Source organism: Chiloscyllium plagiosum, chromosome 5, assembly GCF_004010195.1.
Source record: "Chiloscyllium plagiosum isolate BGI_BamShark_2017 chromosome 5, ASM401019v2, whole genome shotgun sequence".
Classification (NCBI taxonomy): Eukaryota; Metazoa; Chordata; class Chondrichthyes; order Orectolobiformes; family Hemiscylliidae; genus Chiloscyllium; species Chiloscyllium plagiosum.
This window is the reverse complement of record NC_057714.1, coordinates 75,982,033-76,007,045: the sequence shown is the minus strand read 5'-3', so window position 1 is coordinate 76,007,045 and position 25,013 is coordinate 75,982,033. Positions and strand designations below refer to the sequence as shown.

Here is a 25,013-nt window from a genome sequence, read left to right as displayed (position 1 = left end):
ATATTTCCATCCATGTAGACCAAGCATGTAGATGAGGGTAGGGCAGTTGACGTGGTATACATGGACTTCAGTAAAGCTTTTGATAAGGTTTCACATAGTAGGTTGTTCGAGAAACTGGCTTTCTGAAAGGAGGCAGCGAGTGGTGGTTGATGGAAAATATTCAGCCTGGAGTCCAGTTCCTAGTGGTGTGCCACAAGGATCTGTTTTGGGACCACTGCTGTTCGTCATTTTTATAAATGACTAAGACACAGGCATAGGTGGATGGATTTGCAGACAACACTAAAGTCGGTGGAGTAGTGGACAGTGTAGAAAAATGTTACAGGTTGCGGGGGACTTGGATAAACTGCAGAATTGGGTTGAGAGGTGGCAAATAGATTTCAATGCAGCTAAATGTGAGGTGATGCACTTTGGGAAGAATAACAGGAAGGCTAGGTCAATGGAAAGATTCTTGGTAGTGTGGATGTGCAGAGGGATCTTGGAGTCCATGTACATAGATCCCTGAAAGCTGCCACCCAGGTGGATAGTGCTGTTAAGAAGGCATACGGTGTGTTAGATTTCATTCGTAGCGGGATTGAGTTCCGGAGCCGCAATATCATGCTGCAACTATACAAAACGCTAGTGCGGTCGCACTTGGAATATTTTGTACAGTTCTGGCCCCCACATTTCGGGAAGGATGTGGAAGCATTGGAAAAGGTGTAGAGGAGATTTACCAGGATGTTGCCTGGTCTGGAGGGAAGATCTTATGAGGAAAGGCTGAGAGACTTGAACCTATTCTCATTGGCAAGAAGGCTAAGAGGGGATTTGATAGAGACATACAAGATGATCAGAGGATTAGATAGGGTAGACAGGGAAAGTCGTTTTCCTAGGATGATGATGTCAGCTTGTACAAGGGGGCATAACTACAAATTGAGGGGTGACAGATTTAAGATAGATGTCAGCGGCAGGTTCTTTACGCAGAGAGTGGTAAGGGCTTGGAATGCCCTACCTGTTAATGTAGTTAACTCAGCCACATTAGGAAGATTTAAACAATCCTTAGATAAGCACATGGATGATTTTGGGATAGTGTAGGGGGACAAGCTGAGAATAGTTCACAGGTCGGTGCAATATCGAGGGCCGAAGGGCCTGTTCTGAGCTGTATTGTTCTATGTTCTGTTAAACACTCACATTAGGTAAAGGCATAGCACTCAACAGCCAAGTAAAAAGTTTTGAAGGGCTGAAGTTTCCTACAGTTGAATTTCTTGAACAAAGGGTGGCAATAGTTGAGCATATTACTGCTGGACTGTTAATCCAAAGACAAAGGTAAAATTATGGGGACCTGCATTTGAAGATGGTGTCATTTGAATTCAATAAAAATATGAAATTAAGGGTCTAACAATGTCCATGAATCTGTTGTGATTGTTAGGAAAAAGCCATCTGGCATACTAATGTTGTTTAGACCATAGCCTGAGAATAAAGGGCTGCCAATTTCAAGCTGAGATGAGGAGGAATTCTTCTCCGAGGGTTGAGAGTCTTTGGAACTCCTTGCCACAGAGAGCTGTGGGAGCAGAGTCCTTGTACATATTTAAGCCTGTGACAAATTCTTGATCAGCAGGGAAATGGGAGGAAAGTGAAACTATGAAATGTCAGATCAGCCAAGATCCTATCGAACTCAAGGAGCACAACTGCCTACTCTCCTGTTCCTAAATCATATGGTCTCCACACAATAAATTATTTTTGAGAACTTGAGTACCTGCAGGATTAGTGTTTGGGTGTTATAATACTATCAATTTAGCAAGTAAAAGCAAATAAAAAGCACTTTGGTCCTGTTTTACATCAGGTGTGATTAAAATCTTATTTTGAAAGGAAATGTGCAGAACAAAAGGCCGCACATGGAAGCTGAGTTTTATACCACAGTTTTTATCCAGCTATGAGGATGAGGGAGAGAGGGATTTGGAAGATAAAGATCTGGGGTATGGATGTGTAAACGTGGACAAAGAGAGGTGTGCCACAGACAGAGATGGAGAAAGAAGAGGAAAGGATGAAGATGAGAAATGAGAGTAGTAAGATGGGAGAGGATGGATAGAGACTGTGAGAATAAGATGGATAAGGATTGAGGGAGTAACAGGGAGGAATTGTGACATGGAGAGGTTAAGTAGAGAGAAACAAACTAAGGTCATATGGGAGAGTGAGAGGACAATAAAAGGGAAGATCTTTTACCAAGGGTGGTGGAGTCCAAAACCAGAGGACATAGGTTTGAGGCAAGAGGGGAAAGATTTATAAGGGATCTAAGGAGCAACTTCTTCATGTAGCGGGTGTTGTGTGTATGGAATGAGCTGCCAGAGAATGTGTTGGTAGCTGGTACAATTACAACATTTAAAAGGCATCTGAATGTGTATATGAATAGGAAGCCTTTAGAGGGATATGGGCCAAATGCTGGAAAATGGGACAAGGTCAGTTTGGGATGTCTAGTCAGCACGGACTGAGGGATCTGTTTCTGTACTGTATGAATCTATAACTCAATGAAAGAGGGCATGAAAGAGATATGATATAGAGGTGTCAGTGTTGCACTGGGGTGAACAAAATCAGAAATCACACAACACTGGGTTATAGTCCAACAGATTTATTTGAAATCACAAGCCTACACTCTGAAAGCTTGTGATTTCAAATAAACCTGTTGGACTACAATTTGGTGTCATGTGATTTCTATGATACATTAGCATAGGGAAAGAAGGAGAAAGGAATGAGGAGTGAAGAAAAGGAGGGGTAAACAGTCTGTAGGGGAAGGAGGGAAGGAATATGGACAGAGAAAAATAGGAAGAGATAGAAGTAAACTATTCCCTCAAAGTCATGGTAGTTAATGTCAATATTATGTGTAATGAATTGGTGGGAATATAATGGATGTTTGAATGGTTGTTTTGATTTTGTGCAGTACACATACTTTTGTTTACTAGTTTTGAGTTTGCACTTCATTTTGACTGCATGCGATGTCAAGGGAAACATTACTTTCAAGTAAATCTTAGTGAAAATTCTATTTGGTAGTACCCTCAGGGATTTAGCTGCTCACAATAAACCATGTCAACCATGGCTGTCCAAAAATGCCATTTAAGAAGGGGATTTGTTAATCAACATTTTCAATAATCGTCAAGATCAATCAACCTACTGATGTAAAATTGTAATTGTGCCATTATCATTGAGTAGAAGGGTGTGTTGTTCTAACAATCTTTTTTCTCACTTGTAATATCATTTAGTTATAAGAACAAAGAGGAGCTCTATTCAGTGCTGACTTAGTATAGAAGTAGCATATCTGCCATCAGATATTTTGAGGACATATTTAACAAGGAAATTTATTTTGCAGTTTGAAGCACAATTCATTGGGAGACGAGAGTGTAGAAAATGGGTTTGGTAACACATATCGATTATAGTCAGATTCGCAGAGTCATATAGATTGGAAACAGGCCCTTCAACCCTCTATGTCTATGCCAACCACAAATTATACTAATCTATTTACATGCACTTAGTCCAGAGCTGACTCAGACCTATTTTACCATGCATTTCCAAATACTCCACAATCTCATCCTTAATAATGAATTCTAAAATCTTAACAATGGGGACAGGAGGGAGGTTTATGATCATGTGGAATTCAGGGGATACTAACTGGCAAAAGGATGCCCCGCATGAGGGCAAAAGGAGTGGGAATGGGACAGTCTATGAGATAAAAGATGTATCTTGAAGAGGTATGAGAATGACAAAAAGCCAAATGCAAAGACAAGAATGAGACCCAAAAACGTAAAGGAAAGAAAATTGGCCCCATGCTATGATGTGAAATTAATAAATTCAGAGCTCTATCGAAAAATAAAGTGCTGTTTTTTAACCTTGAGTTGAGCTGCATTGGAACATTGCAGGGGCTCAAAGACAGTGGGGAAGCAAGGTGAGAGATGAAATGACAGAAGATCAGAAACCAATCTTGCACCAATCAAGCCTCCTCTGCTCTTTCTCATCTAACCCAACATTCCTTTCTTCCTCTATATGGAATATTGCGTGCATTTCTGGTCCCCCTGCTATAGGAAGGATGTTGCGAAACTTAAAAGGGTTCAGAAAAGATTTACAAGGATGTTGCCAGGGTTGGAGGGTTTGAGCTAAGGGAGAGGCTGAACAGGCAGGGGCTGTTTTCCCTGGAATGTCGGAGGGGTGAGGGGTGACCTTATAGAGGTTTATAAAATCTTGAGGGGCACAGAGGAGTGAATAGATGAAGTATTTTCCCTGGGGTGGAAAACGAGAGAGCAAAGATTTAGGGTGAGAAGGGAAAGATTTAAAGAGGACCTAAGGGGAAACGTTTTCACACAGAGGGTGGTGCATGTATGGAATGAGCTGACAAAGGAAGTGGTGGACGCTGGTACAATGACAGCATTTAAAAGGCAGCTGGATGGGGACATGGATAGGAAAGGATTAGAGGGATATGGGCCAAGTGCTGGCAAATGGGAGTAGAATAATTTAGTACATCTGGTCGGCATGGATGAGTTGGACCGAAGGGTCTGTTTTTGCGCTGTACAGCTCTATGACTCTATGACCAAGGTCAGGCTAACTGGCGTATAATTTCCCATCTTTTCTTACCCTCCCTTCTTCAACATGGTGTCACATTAGCCATTTTCCAGTCTTCTGGAACGTTCACTGACACTGACTCCAGTGATTCCTGAAAGATCACCAATACCTCTATGATATCCTTGACCATGTCCTTCAGAACCCTGGGCTGTAGTCCATCCTGTCCAGGTGAGTTTTCCTGCTTCAGACCTTTCAATTTCCCCAGCACCTTCGACTTAGTGATGACCACTACATTCATCTCCACCTCCTGACTCTCTTGAAGTTCTGGTATGCTGCAGGTATCTTTCACTGTGAAGACTAATACAAAGGACATATTCAGTTCCTCCGCTATTTCTTTGTCCCCATTTTTACTCCTCCAGTCTCATTTTCCAGTGGTCCAGGGTCTATTTTTGCCTTTTTATCTTTTATACATCTAAAATAACTCTTGCAAATTTTTATTACCAGCTATCTTACCCTCCTATTTCATATTCTTCCCCCTTATTGCTTTTTTTTAGTTGGGCTCTTTTGGCTTTTAAGGGTTTCCTACTAATCTTGACCACATTGTGGCTTTCTCTTTTGCTTTCATGCTGTCCCTGACTTCCCCTGTCAGCATGGTTATCTCGTCCTCCCCTTTGTATATTTCTTCTTCCTTGGGATGAATTCCTGCTGTGTCTCCTGAATTACGACCAGAAACTCCTGTCATTATTGCTCCACCATCTTCCCTGCTAAGGTACCCTTCCAATCAACTCTGGCCAGCTCCTCCCTCACGTCTTTGTTATTTCCTTTACTCAATTGTAATACTGTTACATCTGATTCCAGCTTCTCCCTCTCAAGTTGCAAAGGTGAATTCTATCATATTAAGGTCACTGCCCTGAGGGGTTTCCTTTACCTTCAGCTCCCTAATAAAGTCTGCCTCATTACACATCACCAAATCTAGAATTGCCTGTTTCATAGTGGGCTCTTTCATAAGCTGCTCCAAAAAAAATCCCCTCTTGTAGACTTTCCACAAACTCCTTTTTTGGGAATCCACTACCAACTTGATTTTCCCAGTCCGTATGCATGTTGAGATCCACCATTATTATTAGAAAAGGCAGGTAAGAAACGAACAATCTCCTGATTTATTTTCTGCCCTATACTCTGAATACTGCTCGGAGGCCAGTACGTAAAAGGGTCTTCTTGCCTTTGTGGTTCCTCAGCTCTCCCCACACAGATTCTATGCCGTTTAACCCTATAGCACTGGTGACTTTCAATGCAATTTCACATCTTATTAACAAGCCAACCATGTCTCCTCTGCCCATCTGCCTGTAAGAGAGATCTGCAGCATGGAAATGGATCATTCAGTCCTACTCATCCTAAATTAATCTAGTCCCATTTGACAGCATTTGGTCCATATTCCTCTAAACCCTTTCTATTCATGTACCCATCCAAATGCGTGTTAAATGTTTTAATTGTACAAACCTCCATCACTTCCTCTGGCAGCTCATTCCATACATGCACCACCCTCTGCATGAAAAAATTCCCCCAAGGTCCTTTTTAAATCTTTCCCATCTTACCTTAAACCTGGGCCCTCAAATTTGGTCTCTGATACACTGGGGAAAAGACCTTGGCTATTCACCCTATCCATGCCCCTCATGATTTTATAAACTTCGATAAGGTCACCCCTCAGCCTCTGACTCTCGAGGGAAAATGGCTCCAGCCTATTCAGCCTCTCCTGATACCTCAAATCCTCCAACCCTGACAACATCCTTATAAATTTTTTCTGAACCCTTTCTTCCCTTTTGATAGGATGTATATCCATGGATATTTAGTTCCCAGCCCTGATTCCCTTACAGTCATATCTCTGTGATGCCCACAAAATCATATCCAATTTCAATCTGCACTATAAAACTCATTTAACCTCTTTTGTATACCGCGTGCACTTATGTATGATGCCCTCAATTGTGTTGTCTCACCCTCTTCTCATAGTTGTCTCCCTATTTGCATGCCTGAAGTTAGATTCCTAATCTTATTCATACTCTATGTCTTATGACTTGTTTTGGAAAATTTAATAACCTCTCCTGAGTCTTCTTCCCCTTTAAATTCTTTCCATAATTTTCCATTCAACTGAACCCAGCCATCCCTCGCAGTTGGCAAATCAACTTCAGGTTACCCACCTCTTTATGAGATAATTTTAGACCACCTTACAAATGCTCTCACTCTTGAGATCATGTTTTTTTCACCACCAATTTATCTACAGACTTTACCTGCTAATTTTATCAACCAATGTAGCCTCAGCAAAGATTTTAAATAATCCACGACTAGATTTTCTATGCAATCTTACCAAGTCAAAATCATTTTGAAATTCCAATCTGTGTAATATATTTCATTACTCATGATTTTATGCTTTGAACCTCCACTTGTTTAAAGATTCTTCACTGAATTTCTGTGCTGTCAAGAGTCACCACTTTATGAACCAGCTAATGGTAACTCTCAAGTCAGATTCCAGAGATGGCTCAAGAAACCATAAAGGTTATTTTTATAATTTGATTAGTCATCTACTGAACATATTCACATGAAGCTGCCAATGTACTTTTAACAAAAGAAAAAAAAAATCAAAGCTGTATAAAAGACCATTTGGAAAGATCTCATCATAAATAGCAAAATGAAACAATCCTTTATCCAAGCAATTTAAACAACTCAACTGTAAAATCACTCTTTACTCAACTGATGAGACCACAAGCATGTTCTTTCGGGCTGCAAATTCACCAGATGCAATTCTCTCATTCTTCCTGACACACAGACGTAGGCCATTCCCAATAAGCTGAAGCAAAAGAACTTTGGATTTTTTTTTCAGTTACTTTGACTAGTTCAAGGCTGCTGGAAAACATCAGTTAGTATGGATTCTGCTCTTTTGAACCAAACTGTTTCTGATATCCCTTTTCCTGCATTGTGAAAGCTCAACATAGAAAGTAGCAATTGGAGGTGTAGTGGACAGTTAAGACGGTTACCTCAGATTACAACAGGATCTTGATCAGATGGGCCAACGGGCTGAGAAGTGGCAGATTGTGCTTAATTCAGCTAAGTGTGAGGTACTGCATTTTGAGAAAGCAAATCTTAGCAGGACTTATACACTTAATGGTAAGGTCCTAGGGAGTGTTGCTGAACAAAGAAACCTTCGAGTGCAGGTTCATAGTCCTTGAGCTCCTTGAAAGTGGAGTCACAGATAGATAGGATAGTGAAGAAGGCGTTTGGTATGCTTTCCTCTATTGGTCAGAGTATTGAGTTGGGAGTTCATATTGTGGCTGTACAGCACATTGGTTAGGTCACTTTTGGAATATTGCGTGCAATTCTGGTCTCCTTCCTATCAGAAAGATGTTGTGAAACTTGAAAGGGTTCAGAAAAGATTTACAAGGATGTTGCCAGGGTTGGAGGATTTCAGCTATTGGGAGAGGCTGAACAGGCTGGGGCTGTTTTCCCTGCAGCATTGGAGGCTGAGGGGTGACCTCATAGAGATTAGGATAAATAGACAAAGTCTTTTCCCAGAGATGGGGGAGTCCAGAACTAGACGGCACAGGTTTAGGGTGAGAGGGGAAATCTATGGGGCAACCTTTTCACCCAGAGGGTGGTACGTGTATGGAATGAGCGGCCAGAGGAAGTGGTGGAGGCTAGTACAATTGCAACATTTAAGAGGCATTTGGATGGATATATGAATAGGAAGGGTTTGGAGGTATATGGGCCATGTGCTGGCAGGTGGGACTAGATTGGGTAGGGATATCTGCTTGGCATGGACAGGTTGGATCGACGGGTCTGTTTCCATGCTGTACATCTGTGACTCTATGACTCTAATTACCTCACCAGGTAGCTTGTCCAAGTATGCAATTTGAGTCACATGATTTCTTAGAAATGCATGTTTTGGCCCTCTCATTTAAGAGTTTTTAACACCTTCACAGAGTTGAAAATCAAAAATTCATTTATCACTAATTTAGAACCCAAGTTCCCAAATTATTTTATAAATGTTTATCTTAGTGACAAATACAAACATCGGAGAGTATTGTAAAATTACAGCAAAAGAGTGTAACTTCTTAAATGAGACAGTGAGAAACATCATTGAAAATTACTGAATGGAAAAAAACACAATAAAGACAAAGCAAATAGTGGAACAATGCCAAAGGCAATCAACTCCATGAGAGTGCATGGCACTTGATCAACACCACCGCAGAAACCATTGCGATGAACTTTTACATAAGTCATACTGCAGAGTGAAGAGCACTTTAGAATTTATTTGTGGAACAAACATTGTTCAATGTTGCAAGTTTTTAAAAATTCAAAATGTCATTATGCAATAATTGAACTGGACATACAAATGCAACATATTCAAGCAGGTAAACATTCCAATGTTCTTTCAAGAATAGTTTATAGTAAGGCAAAAAACTCTTATAAACATATGATTTAAAAATAACTTAAATATAAAATGTGAACGTTTCAATCTAAAGTGAAACGTCTCAATCAAAAATTCCATGTGTACATAGTTGACATTGCATTATTCTAATACGTGATTAAAGTTATTCTTTAATCAAAAGATTTTTCAAAGATGTAGGTGTTTAGAACATAATTCTAGATTATGTTAGATCTTAAATGAAACATCTTGGTAACTAAGCAATCCAATGCCACAGATAAAATGTAGACTTAGTTGCATAATAAGTCATTCAGAGGCTAAACTCAAATTCCCTATAATACAATTCAAATAGAAACAATGACAGATGAGCCTAGGTTCCCAGACTTAAACTCAAACTTTGAGTTTAGTGTTAATATTGCTGAATTCAATCAATGGACTGTAGAATAATCTTTGTAACAGGGCAGAACTGAAAATAAGCAGCCATTCCAGCAACTGTAGCATTGACACAAAAACTGTGCAACATTTAGCTATGATGGCTTAATAATATATAATAGAAGCTTTTTAAAATCTTAGCTCCTTTTTGCAAAACAAATGAAACCATTTTGTCTTCCTGTAAAAGTATTTAGCCATTAATACTCATTCTTAGGTACATTCAGATTGATCAGTGTAGGCACCTTAAAAAACTGGTACGTTAAAACTGATTTACTATGATTGTTCAACAAGAATCAGATGCACTGGTCAAATTCATCCTAAACTAAGTAATTCTAATCATTGCACCATGTTGGTGATACTGTAGTTATGTTTGATTACTTCATATAGAAGTTAAGAAAATAATGGTTAAGACTTCTTTGAAGTGAAATATTAAATCATTTCAAATGTGACAACCAATTTCTAAAGCTACAAACACACTATACCTGCACTATATTAAAAATATGTAGGAAACGTTATGAAGAAAGTTATAAAAAGTTACAGTTGTGAAGAAAGGAATACACATTTTAGTGTATAATCTGCTAGTTCATCTTATTTTAAAGGATACTCTAGTTTCATGATTTTATGCTACAATGTCAGTACATTACCAGTATAGTGCAAAAAATATGTGAACTACAAGAATTAACTGTAGATGAATAAACATTATCTATTCAATTCAGTACTTACGTAGTTTTGTAAATACAAGGAAAGACAGTACATTTTTTTAGATTTTAGATTAGATTACATTACAGTGTGGAAACAGGCCCTTGGGCCCAACAAGTCCACACCGACCCGCCGAAGCGCAACCCACCCATACCCCTACATTTACCCCTTACCTAACACTACGGGCAATTTAGCACGGCCAATTCACCTAACCTGCACATCTTTGGACTGTGGGAGGAAACCGGAGCACCCGGAGGAAACCCACGCAGACACGGGGAGAACATGCAAACTCCACACAGTCAGTCGCCTGAGGCGGGAATTGAACCCGGGTCTCAGGCACTGTGAGGCAGCAGTGCTAACCACTGTGCCACCGTGCCGCCCACTCAACACTCAAGACAGACGCATGAAATGTCTGAGGTAAAAACAATGACTGCAGATGCTGGAAACCAGATTCTGGATTAGTGGGGCTGGAAGAGCACAGCAGTTCAGGCAGCATCCAAGGAGCAGCAAAATCGATGATTCGGGCAAAAGCCCTTCCTCAGGAGGGAAAGAGTTACAATTTTCAATCATGAAATGTCTGTGCAATGTGTATCAAGCGCTAATCGTTGTAGTGTAGAATTTAACAGATTAAGCAGACTGATGTTGTATAAAACGTAACAGCAGCTTTAAATTAATTTTGTTTTTTTCAAAATGCAGCATTTGCAACTTCATAAGCTTGCCACAGGCACAAGGTAATTCCATGTTTATGGAGCCATATCTTCATCTCACTCCAACTGTGGTTGTCATCCATTGAAGACCTTGACACAAACTAGACAAAGGAAAAAAAATGTTTTAGTGTTAATTTTGAGTTTAAAGGTGCCTTGCTTTATGAATACTACTACTGTGGGAAAGAGGAGAAAGTGAGGACTGCAGATACTGGAGACCAGAGTTGAAAAATGTGGTGCTGGAAAAACACAGCAGGCCAGGCAGCATCTGAGGAGCAGGAGAATCGACGTTTCGGGCATAAGCCCTTCTTCAGGAGGGAAAGAGTTACAATTTTCAATTGGGAGTAAGATAATTTAACAGATGCATCAGATCAAATAATGCTACAGAAAATCTAACTATTAAAATGTCTTTGGAAAACTCCAATACCCACGCTATATAACATGTATTTTTCAATTCTCTGTACCTTTCATTGCATCAAACCCATATTAAAATACTAGACCTTTAAATTGGTAAAGTTAAAAGAGTCAGAGGAAGGAGAGGGTAGGCAGATACCTTCAAAAACTCAAAGCAAAAGCTAAAACTGTCATTTTACCCACTTCATTGTCGCCTTAACAGTATAAAACAGCAAGATTTAAGGAAAGCATTCCACAAGTTCTAACACCTGTACACATGCCATTTTACAACTAATTTAGTTGCAATTTTGTTTATATTATTTATGCATTACACCACTCTACAAACTTAACCCCATATTAAAAATATCAGAAGTTACTACATATTAATCTGCAATGTACAAAAATATTTTTATGATCTGTCACAAGCATTTACAATAGCTCTAATTCAGTAATATTAATATTCCCTCAAGTGATCCTGACTATACATATGGTTATGAAAAACAAATGGCCAAAAGACAACTTGGATCTTATCAAAGACAAACAGATTTATGTTGATTTTCTTCTCCATCTTTGTGCTGTACTCTGATGTTTAACATTTCAACTGAAAAAATGAAGTATAGTGAGTGCATTTAACCAGGTAGGGAGGCATGGTGGCTCAATGGTTAGCACTAGTGCCTCACGACGCTAGGGACCCGGGTTTGATTCCAGCCTCGGGCGACTGCACGTTCTCCCCATGTCTGCGTGGATTTCCTCTGGCTGCTCCGGTTTCCAAAGATGTGCAGGTTAGGTGAATTGGCCATACTAAATTGCCCATAGTGTTCAGGGATGTTTAGGTTAGGTGATTTGGTAAGGGATAAATATAGAGTAATAGATTCGGGCAATGGGTCTGGATGGATTACTCATCGAAGGGTCGGTGTGGACTTCTTGAGCCAAAGGGATTCTATGATTCTAATTCTTGTCCTATCCATTAAAAGGTTTGCTAAAATAATAAAACAAAGGTTTTGAAAAATGTGGAGTTAGGAACAGGAATATGCTATTTAGCCTCTTAAGTTTGCTTCACCATTTAATAAGATCATTGCAGATTTGTTTGCAATCTCAACTTCACATTCCCACCTACCCTTGATCATTTTTCACTCTTTGGCTTTCCAAGCATCTGTCCTATTTTTCAATAAAATATTCAAAAAACACAATTTACACTGCTTTGTAAGGAAGTAATTCTGAAGACTCACGGTCTTCAGAAAAAAAGCATTAAAAACGACTTAAAACGTTTTTAAAATCAGTTAACCCCGATTTTAGATTTTCTCATCAGGCAACATCTTTTACATATCTATCCCATCAAGACTACTCTGAATCTTATGTTTCACAGAGACATAGGAAATAAGGCCTTTTGCTCCTTCTACCTGCTCCACTATTCAATATGATCGTGGCCAATTAGGATTAAAGTAAAAATACAACAGAAATGAAAAATACAATTTTTACAATACCTACAGATAATAAAGTGGAATAATATACCCACCCTTCTCCTGTAAGAGCACAGCAAGCTTGGATATGCCATGGATGATCTTTGATAGTACTTAGTGTAAGGAACCTTGAAATTTCAATGGCAGACATGCAACACTTTTTATCCTGCTTGTTAGCAAATATTAGTACAGCTGCATTCCTTAGATCCTGAAAGGAAAATTATTTGTCAGTTTCCATTTTAGAGTCTGGCAGATGCTTTGCATTCTTCTATTTGGAACTCCATTAATTATTCAATTTAAAAACCAATCTCATTCAAGAAATTTAAATACAACTTTTAATTTTAAGCCTGTGGGAAAAAAATATTAGTTATTGCAAAGCTGATAAAATGAATACTATATGTTTCAGTACAAACTGAAGTTGAGACATCATAAGAAAAGGGATAAGCCATTTAGCCCTGAAAATTGGTCTTCCATTCAATTCCGTTTATGGATTCACTTAATCTAAAAATGAATTTCTATCTTTATTGGTCTTCAAGGTTCTAAATGCTTGAGCACCTAGACCCCTGAGGGAAGAGCATTCCTCATTTCATTACCATTTGTACTGAAATTTCTCCTGAATGGTCTAGCTCTAATTTTAAGAGGATGGCCTGAATCTTCCAAAATCCACAGTGAAATTGGGGCTGAAGATATGCAGAGGGACTCACCAGAAGAGCTGGTACCTTCACATGCACCATGGGCGGCACGGTGGCACAGTGGTTAGCACTGCTGCCTCACAGCGCCAGAGACCCGGGTTCAATTCCCGCCTCAGGCGACTGACTGTGTGGAGTTTGCACGTTCTCCCCGTGTCTGCGTGGGTTTCCTCCGGGTGCTCCGGTTTCCTCCCACAGTCCAAAGATGTGCAGGGTCAGGTGAATTGGCCATACTAAATTGCCCATAGTGTTAGGTAAGGGGTAAATATAGGGGTATGGGTGGGTTTCGCTTCGGCGGGTCGGTGTGGACTTGTTGGGCCGAAGGGCCTGTTTCCACACTGTAATCTAATCTAATAATTGCTTAGAAAATTAAACTTCTGATGAGCTGATTTGGACTGTTTTAACACACTCAATATCAGGAGGGTAGGACTAGATATGTGCTACTTACCCAGATATTTGCCTAGAAATGATACACAAAAGATCAAACAGTAACTCGGTGATTAACTTTGGAACTGAACTGAGTACTACAAACAGCCACACAAATCATAACTCCACCTTCCCCTGACCTTATTATCTTCTCCTATCACTGGTGATTTCTACTGGAAGACTAGAGACCATTAAAGCTTACCTAAGCATGGTATATGTCATAGAAGGGGAACATGTGCCCTTTTCATCCCTGAAAGGTCAATAGATCCATCACTGCTGTAACTGTGATCATCGGATGTCCTGACTACAAAAGTGCAAAAAGGTCAGGATACAGAAATATTCGTAGGCAATGACACTGCACCCAGCATCAACACTAACTGGAACATCTGGATTGTTGCCCCCTTGCTCTGATTTCCTTACTAAAAAGAATAATCTCTGTCCAGCCTTTCAAATGTTTTTAATGTATAAATAACTCCATATAATTACCTGTCAAATTGCTATGGTTAAGGAAATGCCAGTCATCTTTGTGAAACATATTGTCATAATATTACCACCTGAACTCCAGGATTATTTTAGTTTGTATTCTAATTTTGCCTATTTCCATTTCAAGGTCAATATTCCCTGCCTGTGGTGCAGTGCCTAAAAATGTGTGGAATCTAACCAAGGTTCTACATCACTGAGCAAAGCTACTTACCTTTGGATTCCAGCTCCCTTAAGTTCACTAGTCATTAGCCTTTTAATAACTTTTTATAACAATGCAATCACTTTTAGAGATTGATCTATTTGAACTCTCAAACATCTGTCTCAACTCCAGTCTCTTTTAACTATTTACAAAATACGCCGATTTATATATGGTTCCAAAGTGAGTATACTCACCATAATGAACTGTTTACTAATGTTTCTCCCTCTCATTACTTGCTACCATCTACACTTCTTACTGTTGCTTCTAACTTATGCCACCTGAAAGCTTTTGTACAACTGTTCATTTCTTCAGCTGAAACAATATAAAGTCAAGAACCAGAACAATCTTCCCAGGCTTTTCAGGTTACCATCCTGTTATACCCTCTTCTTGGATGGCTGGTTTGCAAAGAAGAATGACTCTAATTACTGTACTGGCTGCAATCACCACAAAGGCCCATGCCTCTTGACATTGTCCTCTAAGAAAACTCACCAATCTTGTCTCTAATGAGAGAACAGCCTCTGGTCCTCTGCATCTATGGCAATTTTCACTTTCTTCGACACCCTCCCAGATAATAACAGGGCCCAAATCTTGAGCTCTCACTCTATTTACAAGTTAATTTGAGAAGCTAATGCCTATTCCATACATTTAGTTTGGTTAGAGTTTGGCTGTAAAACTTTTAATAAATAGCGTCTAGAAATGTACAATGCAGTTCATTACTGAATACTGTGAAAAATATTGAGGCATAATTTACTGTCAATATGCTGTCTCTGTAATCTGCTCAATATTTGTTCAATTGGTTCGACATCTCATCCCTAATTCTAGCGGCCATTCCATATTGTTAGGCTCATTTCGCTCTAACATTCTTCTTAAATAATACTAAATATAGTCCAATAATAGAACTACAGAATCTCATGCCATATGAGTGGTTATATGGTCCTGTACCTGCTCTGAAGCTTTGAAAGAGCTGTACAGTTTATACCCATACCCATAACTTCATAAGATTAATTTTCTTTGAGACATAGAAATGTACAGCATGGATTCAAAGGTAGAAGACAGAGGGTGGTGGTGAGGGGTGGCTGTCAGACTGGAGGCCTGTGACCAGTGGTGTGCCACAAGCATCGGTGGTGGGTCCCTGCTTTTTGTCATTTATATAAATGACTTTGATGTGAACATAGGATGTATAGTTAGGAAGTTTGCACACGACACCAAAATTGGAGGTGTCGTGGACAACGAAGGTGGTTACCTCAGAGTGCAATGGGATCTTGATCAGATGGGTCAATGGGCCAAAGAGTGGCAAATTGAGTTTAATTTAGATAAATATGAGGTGCTGCATTTTGGGAAGTTAAATCAGGGCAAGACTAATACACTTAATGGTAAGATCCTGCGGAGTGTTGCTGAACAAAGAGACTTTGGAGTGCAAGTTCTCAGCTCCTTGAAAGTAGAGTTGCAGGTAAATAGGATAGTGAAGGTGACCTTTGGTATGCTTTCCTTTATTGGTCAGAGTATAGAGTACAGGAGTTGGGAGGTCATGTTGTGCCTGTTCAGGACATTGGTTAGGCCAATTTTGGAATAATATGTGCAATTCTGGTCTCCCTCCGATCGGAAGATTTTGTGAAACTTAAAAGAGTTCAGAAAAGATTGACAAGCATGTTGTCATGGTTGGAGGGTTCGAGCTATAGGGAGAAGCTCTCTAGGGGCTGTTTTCCCTAGAGAGTCAGAGGCTGAGGGATGACCTTATAGAGGTTTATAAAATCATGAGGGGTAATGGATAGGGTAAGTAGGCAAAGTATTTTCCTTAGGGTGGAGGAGTTCAGAACTAGAGGGCGTAGGTTTAGGGTGAGGGGAAAAATCAAAAAGGGACCTAAGGGGCAACTTTTTCACGCAGAGGGTGGTTAGTATATGGAACAAGCTGCCAGAGGAAATGGTGGAGAGGCACAATTACGACATTTAAAAGGCATCTGAATGGGTATATGAATAGCAACGGTTCAGAGGGATATGGGCCAAGTGCTGGCAAATGGGACTAGATTACTTCAGGGTATCTAGTCAGCATGAACAAGTTGGACCGAAGGTCGTTTGTTGTGCTGAACATTTCTATGACACCATGACTTGAAGAAAATTAATCTTGTAAACGTATGGATGTGGGTATAAACTATAAGCTCAATTGCTTTATAGAAGTTCCTTTGGAATATGATTGGATTCCTTGGAACCTTTTAAATCACTGTGATCTGGACTTCAACTTTTTGTGGAGAAATTTCTGCATAGCTTCTATCTAGTTCTTTAATCAAGTTCTTCTCTTCGGTATGTCAATTGTAGCCTAGGGTGACCATGTGGAATGTGCACTCGCTCTACATGTCTCCGTGGGTTTCTACTTGGTACTCCGGCTTCCTCCCACAATCCAAAGATGTAAAAAGAGTAGGTGGATTGGTCACGTTAAACTGCCCTTAGTGTCCAGGGAATATCAGGCTAGGTGGATTAGCCATGGCAAATGCAGCTATGGGTGCAGGGTGGGTCTGAGTGAGATGTTCTTTGGAGGATCAGTGCAGACTCAGTGGGCCAAATAGCCTCTTTCTGTATTGTAGGAATTTTATGATTCCCCTCCAAACTTGGAAATATATTGCTGATCTTTAGTATCATTAGATCAAAATGCTGGACTTCGCCTCCCTAACCTACAGTCGTTTCGGCTATAATGCGTGTTTCTTCAAAGCAAATTGGCTTTAATGCAATTGAAGAATTCAGACCGTTATTTGTAGAATGCGAACTTTCCTTACCTCTATTAGGTATAGCGCGATTCCTGCCCCATTAGTTTAAATGGCATGGCTATTGCACGATTTTTTAACACGAGATCATACGAGAATGGAACTATCGTATTATATCAGAACCAACTGTATATCAAATGGACTCAACAGCATAAGAAAACACCATCTTCTCAAGAGCAACTAGGGATTGATAATAATTGCTGGCTTAACCAATAGCATCCATGTCCTGTGATGAATGAAGAAAGTTATGTTGAGAATAATCTACGCCACACTGAAAACTGTCATGCTATTAGAGGAAAGGTTCCTAAGTAATCAAGAATGTTATTTCCAATGTGATCGCTAAACTTTGCATCTTTATAAAAATATTGCATATCTCACTAGCGTGAGCATAAATTTTCCACCTTATATTTTTGTGTGCGTTTGAAAACGTGCAGTTAATTGCCAAAAGAAAAGATTAATTTTGTCATCTACATAAAGCTACTAAGCACCCCACAGTAGCATCCGCTTTCAGCAAGATGAATTAATTGTACAAACGTTATTCAGTAGTCAAAGTAACAGATTATGTTTAAGATTTCAATGACGTTTTAGTCAAATCATGGTCTAATAAAAGGGGAAGAAGAAGGGTGGGTGAGGGCTGAAATGAGCCTCTGTCACAAACTATGTACAATGTCTATTGACAAAGTTAATGAGATTCATTTCTTGCATGTACAAGCATAATTCCACACATTTGTCTGGCAGCAAGATAAAGACTATATTAATGAATACTAAGAACAAACAGTAGTACTGAACAGTACACATAATCCCTTATTAAGACTAAGTTCATATTTCACAATTTTTAATGTCTGCCAACCTTTACAAATTAATAGCTTTAGAGCCTTTTAAAGTATTTTAATTAATATTTGAATAGTTGACTTACTTCATGAGCGAGCATCCTATACAGTTCCTCCTTGGTGACTGATATTCTCTCTCTGTCAGTGCTATCCACAACCAGAATTATAAACTAAAAAATATTAGAAGGAAACATAAGATCATTTTCTTTTTAAAATAGAACATTAAAATATAATTAGTATGAGCAACAAATTGTTCTCCATACAGTGAATAAATTCTAAAAACAGTATTAATGGTAGATGGTGGAATGGTGACAAATCAACATTAAACCCTAAAAATGCAGAAAATTGATATCGGCATTCGGAATCCAGGAATCAGTGAAAGCGATAACTTCTAAAATAGAGAAATCCACTGAAAGTTTACTGTCCTGCGGCATTCCTTCATGACTTTTTATCTTAAGTAATTATGCAAAAATCAGAACTGACAACTTGTAAGTACAATCCCATCCAAAATCTAAAATCTATTAACTGTATTTTAATATGCTTTTGTCTAGAAATCAAACTGACGTCATAGGCTAAATTATTCAAGAATGCCAAGTAAAAAAAAATTCACAGCAATATTGTACATTCTGTGCAATGACATACAAATATTAGCGAAAAACATCTGATGTATCCATAAAAAAGCTACTGTAGTGATAAACTGTAATAAAATATTCAGATTGGTAGATAAGAAGATATGATACTTTTAGAATGGAAAATGGGAAATTCCTTAAGTTGCAAAAATAGCTCATTCAAAACTCTGCCAACATATCTGACTTGACAATACAAGAAATTGAAACTGACCCAGGTTTAATATCTCAATTGGTGAGAAAGCACACTATATGCAAGGTGAACAACATAAGTGTAACATAGTAGGTTAATGTGGGTACTAAAGAAAGATGCTTAGAAATCCTGTGAAAATTCCATTCCTATTGATTATCTGTCACAATCGAAATTCATGGAAATCCTGCAAAATTACATAAATGCTATCTTTCTGAAGTTTCAGCTGATCTTTTTGCCAAAAGGAGAGTTGAAGAAGTCTATGTAAATGATTGATAAAGTGCTGCAGAAGCGGTTAGTCAAAGTTGAACTGCATGGAATAATAGTGACAATAACAGTATGAATACGAAGTTGGCTGAATGGTAGAAAAGCACAACAAGATCTTGGGTAAGATCCTGGAATCCATTGTGAAGGATGAGATTTTGAATACTTGGAACTGTATAGTAAAATAGGGCAAAGTCAGCATAGTTTCATAAAGGGGAGGTCATGTTAGAATTCTTTAAGGAAGTAACAAGCAGGTTAGACCAAGGATGTTATCTACCTGAATTTCAAGAAAGCCTTTGACAAGGTGCCACACAGGAGGCTACTGAGTAAGATAAGGGCCCATGGTGTCAGAAGCAAGGTACTAGCATGGACAGAAGCTTGACTGTATGGCAGAAAACAGAAATAAAAGAGTCCTTCTTAGGGTGGCAGCCGGTGACAAATGGTGTTCCGCAGAGCTCAGTGTTGGGACCACAACTTTTCACTTTGTACATTACCGATATAGATGAAGGAACTGAGGGCATTCTGGCTAAGTTTGCAGACAATACAAAAATAGGTAGAAAGACAAGTAGCAATGAGATGGCAGGGAGGCTGCAGAAGGATTTGGACAGGTTAGGAGAGTGGGCAAAGAAGTGGCAGATGGAGTACAATGTGGGAAAGTGTGAGGTCATTTACTTTGGTAGGAAGAATATAGGTATAGACTATTTTCTAAATGGGGAGAAAATTCAGAAGTCTGAAGTGTAAAGAGACTTGGGAGATCTAGTCCATGATTCTCAAGGTAAACTTTCAGGTTGAGTCAGTAGTTAGGAAGGCAAATGCAATGATGGCATTTATTTTGAGAGGACCTGAATATACTAGCAGGGATGTACTTCTAAGGCTCTACAAGGCTCTGGGCAGGCTACATTTGGGGTATTGTGTGTAGGTTTGGGCCCCATATGTCAGGAAGGATGTACTGGCCCTGGAGTGTGTTCAGAGGAGGCTCATGAGAATGATTTTAGGAATGAAAAGCTTAACATATGAGAAAGATTTGAGGATTCTGGGTTATACTCAATGACATTTAGAAGAATGGAGGTGGGGGGAATCTAATTGAAACATACAGAATATTGAATGGCCTGGACAGAGTGGATGTTGGGAAGATCTTTCCATTGGTTTGAGAGACTAGGACCCGAGGGCATTGCCATAGAGTAAAGGGAAGACCTTTTGGAAGGGAGATATAGAGAAACTTCTTCAGCCAGAGAGTGATGAATCTATGGAATTCATTGCCACAGAAGGCTGTGGAGGCCAGGTCATTGAGTATATCTAAGACTGAGATAGATAGGTTCTTGAGTATTAAGGGGATCAAGGATTATAGGGAGAAAGCGGGAGAATAGAGTTGTGAAACTTATCAGCCATGATTGAATGGCAGAGCAGATTCTATGGGCTGAATGGCCTAATTTCTGCTCCTATGTCTTATGGTCTAACAGCAATGACTGATTGTTTCTAAGACTGAAGGAAGACATAAAAAGAGGTTCTGCAGTGATTGGTATGAGGGCACTGTTTTTTATATTGGTAATGAGATTTAAAGCTTACAAAAAGGAATATTGTAAGTAGCAAATGTGATAAATTGCTGGGCTGCAGGGAGGGTGTGAATGAGATAAGCAGAATTGCACTTTGAGAACAGTCACAACAGCCTACACATTGCTGTGCTGTTACCATACCATAATTCATAAGTTACAGTGGATTGGAACAATCCAGATGAAAACTGAATCTTCTTTAATTTTTATTTTAAAATAGTACAAGGGCTGATATGTAACAAGCTGAAATCTGCACTTTTCTATATAGTGTATGAAATTTATTTCTTTCTAGTCAAAAATGTACAAAAATACAAAGGGAAGAACGGTAAGAACACAACTGCATTCCCTAATTTTCTCCTTCATCTGACACTGACCAAGGGTGAACGAGACTGTTTGTTTGGTGTCATCTTAAGTTCAATGAGTTTCTGACCATGTATTCCCGTGAACAGTCAGAAAAGGCATTTTGGCATTGATGAAAGAGCCTAATCTCAGCTTTGCCTTAGCTTGCTGTTGCAATAACTCTCTTCCGTGCCTTTCTGACCTCTAGACTTGATATCGCCAAAGCACTCCACTCCAGCCTTCTACATTCTACTCTCCATAAACCTGAGTCCATCCAAACATGTGCTATCATGTTTCAGTTGTCCATTAACTTTATGTTTACTGGCCTATATTGGGTCTGGTTAAGCAATGCCTCAATTTTAATATTTCATTCATGCTCTAAAATCTCTGTAGAGCCTCATCTCCCTCTCTAGTCTCTTCTGGCTCCACAACTATCTGGGTATTCTGAACATCTCTAATTCTGGTCTCTTAAACATTCCTGATTTTAACTACTCCACTATTGAAGGCTAGGCGCTCAGTTGCCTAAGAATTAAGCTCTGGATTTGCCTCTCTGCCTTACAAGAAAGCATTCTGCACAAGAAAATATTTTGTATAACCTGTTACCTATTTGAAATTTCCAAAATATAATTAGAGTTTAAAGTCCTAAAAGACAATGATTTAAGTAGGTAAAGTACAAATTATCCACCGTATTCACAACTGTGGGAAAAGATCTGCCACCTGCTACCCACGGTAGCAGATGGCAGATCACAGAACACAGAAAATCAAGCCTGTCCAAACCATACAAGAAACACCCAGAATGCCTCAGCATTGACCAAACAGACTGACAAGATAAGACCACAGTCGCTCGCAGACCAGGGAGTACACTTCCCAAGACAAACTGACAAAAAGCTTCCTGGACCCGATAAACACAGCTGTCCCAAAGCCCTAAGGGCAGTCTCATACCCCAGTGATACCAAAGCCACACAAAGCTCAGGACAGACGGAGAGGCACCAGAATACCTCGCTCACAGGAGAGCAACAATGGAAACACCTTAATGCCAAGAAAAAGAACATTCTCACCTCCTCTCTAAGAGAACTCCTGATCCAATTAAGAACTGATTGATGCTGCTGGACGCTTCGTTGTATCTACATTCAGGACATTCTTCCGACAACTGCTGTGCGATTATCACCATCATAACTTGATCACTTGACTATCAAGACCATTATATTTTCACTATTTTTAATTAGCATTACTATACTGTATTCCCATAAAAACTGGCTTGATTCTCAGCTCAGGGAAGAGAACCCTTGATCTACCTGTACAGATTGTCAATTCTGTGTCAGCCTAGTCAATTTCTCTTCCAGTAATATCGCTTGTCAATTTCACCTGATCTGGCTTGTGTGGTCTCTGTTCAACTGGGCTCAATTCTCCGACAGTTTGGCATGGCTGGCAGCTCCTTTTCAATCAAAAGGGTAAGCGAACCTGACATTTTAAATTGTGTCCAATTTGGACCTGGCAGCTAGCTTTGCCCCAATGGGTCATACCTACCAAGGGTTGGACATTTGGGGGAAGCAGCCACAATTCTAATCTAATACGGCAGCATTTCGGTACTGAGCTGGTTTACCCTGCTCGAGCAGCAGGCTGGTGAGCTCCCAAATTGTACTCATTTAGGCAGACGCATGATCCGACTTGAGTCGGAGAACAGCCATGTGCCTGATCCAGCCAGGGGAAAGACGGACTGGCAGGTGCTCCCGCAAGACAGAAGGAAAGAGTTCTCGCTTACTAAATCCACAGATCGTGGCAAGTTTACAGGGCCCCTGTTGTTTTGTTTGTCTTGTGTCTGTCCTATATTTGTCTCATAGAATCATAGAGATGTACAGCACAGAAAAAGACCCTTCCGTCCAACTCGTCCATGCTGACCAGATATCCTAACCCAATCTAGTCCCACCTGCCAGCACCTGGCCCATATCCCTCCAAACCCTTCCTATTCATAATCTCATCTCAATGCTTTTTAAATGTTGCAATTGTACTAGCCTCCACCACTTCCTCTGGCAGCTCATCCCATACATGTACCACCCTCTGCCCCTTAGGTCTCTTTTATATCTTTCCCCTCTCACCCTAAACCTATGACCTCTAGTCCTGGACTCCCCCAGAGAAGAGACTTTGTCTATTTATCCCATCCATGCCTCTCATGATTTTATAAACCTCTATGAGGTCACCCCTCAGCCTCCGACGCTCCAAGGAAAACAGCCCTAGCCTATTCAACCTCTCCTTATAGCTCAAATTCTTCAACCCTGGCAACATCCTTGTCAATCTTTTCCGAACCCTTTCAAATTTCACAACATCCTTCCAAGAGGAAGGAGACAGAATTGCATGCACTATTCCAAAAGTGGCCTAACCAATGTCCTGTACAGCCACAACATGACCTCCCAACCCATGTACTCAATACTCTGACCAATAAAGGAAAGCATACCAAACGCCTTCTTCACTATCCTACCTACCTGCGACTTGACTTTCAAGGAGCTTTGAACCTGCACTCAAAGGTCTCTTTGTTCAGAAACACTCCGTTGGACCTTATCATGAAGTGTATAAGTCCTGCTAAGATTTGCTTTCCCAAAATGCATCACCTCGCATTTATCTAAATTAAACTCCATCTGCCACTTCTCAGCCCATTGGCCCATCTGATCAAAATCCCGTTATAATCTGAGGTAATCTTCTTCGCTGTCCACTACACCTCCAATTTTGGAGTCATCTGCAAACGTACTAACTATACCTCTTATGCTCATATCCAAATCATTATATAAATGAAGAAAAGTTATGGACCCAGCACCGATCTTTGTGGCACTCCACTGGTCACAAGCTTCCAGTCTGAAAAACAACCTTCAACCACCACCCTCTGTCTTCTACCTTTGAGGTGTCTTCCGGCACCTCACCTGTGACTATCGATAATACAATTATCTCAACAAAGGGCCCAGCAATCACTTCCCTAGCTTCCCACAGAGTTCTAGGGTACACCTGATCAGGTCCTGGGGATTTATCCACCTTTACGCGTTTCAAGACATCCAGCACTTCCTCCTCTGTAATATGGCCATTTTTCAAGATGTCACCATCTGTTTCCCTACATTCAATGCCTTCCAATTCCACAGTAAACACTGATGCAAAATACTCGTTTAGTATCTCCCCCTCTCCTGCAGTTCCACACTAAGGCCGCCTTGTTGACCTCGCCTGTTTGTCCTGTTTGTTTCTGTGTTTGTCAGTGCTGCAGTCTGTTCTCTATTCCCAGCTCAAACCAGAGGTCAATGAGTTTGCAGGACCCCAAACCCTCGGGGGAAGGACTGCCCCGGGGGGCAGCGGTCTGCGGAAACTAACTCTCTCAAGGAAGTAACAAGCGTCACGGTAACCACTCACTATCAGAGAATAAGCTGGAAAGGCCCCTAGCTGATCGTGCTGACTGATTGATGTTGCCGGACGCTTCATTGTATCTACATTTAAGACATTCTTCTGATAATTGCTTTGCGATTATCACCATCATAACTTGATAACTTGACTATCAAGACCATTGTATGTTCAATATTTTTAATTAGCATCATTGTACTGTATTCCCATAAAAACTGGCTTGATTCTCAGCTCAGGGAAGTGAACCCTTGATCTACCTGTACAGATTGTCAATTCTGTGTCAGCCTAGTCAATTTTTCTTCCAGCAAAATCGCTTGGAATAAACAGCTTGTTAATTTCACCCAATCTGGTTTGTGTGGTCTCTGTTCAATTGGGCTCAATTCTCCGACAACAACCATCCATAGAATCCTTACAGTGTAGAAACAGGCCATTCGGCCCAACATGTCCAAACTGACTCTCTGAAGAGCATCCCATCCAGACTCACCCCATCCTAAAGTATCCCTGTAACCTTGCATTTTCCATGGCTAAGCTGCACATCCATGGACACTGTGGGTAATTTAACATTGCCAATCCACCTAACCTGCACATCTGTGGATTGTAGGAGGAAACTGGAGCACCCAGAGAAAACCCACGCAGACACAGAATGTACAAACTCCATACAGACAG

The 25,013-nt window shown here is 40.0% G+C and overlaps 1 protein-coding gene across 2 annotated transcripts in view; it reads right to left on the bottom strand.

Annotated features, from left to right (window-relative positions):
- Positions 1–10,384: 10,384 nt before the first annotated feature.
- Positions 10,385–25,013, bottom strand: part of LOC122550020 (ADP-ribosylation factor-like protein 5B) — a 45,637-nt gene continuing 31,008 nt past the window's right edge. Inside the window, exons 4-6 of one of the 2 annotated variants that reach the window (XM_043690414.1) lie at positions 18,090–18,173; positions 12,677–12,828; positions 10,385–10,871 (exon numbers count right to left, since the gene is read on the bottom strand). In XM_043690414.1, coding sequence (XP_043546349.1) covers positions 10,823–10,871; positions 12,677–12,828; positions 18,090–18,173 — 285 coding nt within the window. In that variant the 3' untranslated portion in view covers positions 10,385–10,822. The remainder of the gene's footprint in view (positions 10,872–12,676; positions 12,829–18,089; positions 18,174–25,013) is intronic. The other variant, XM_043690415.1, reaches the window with a different exon arrangement.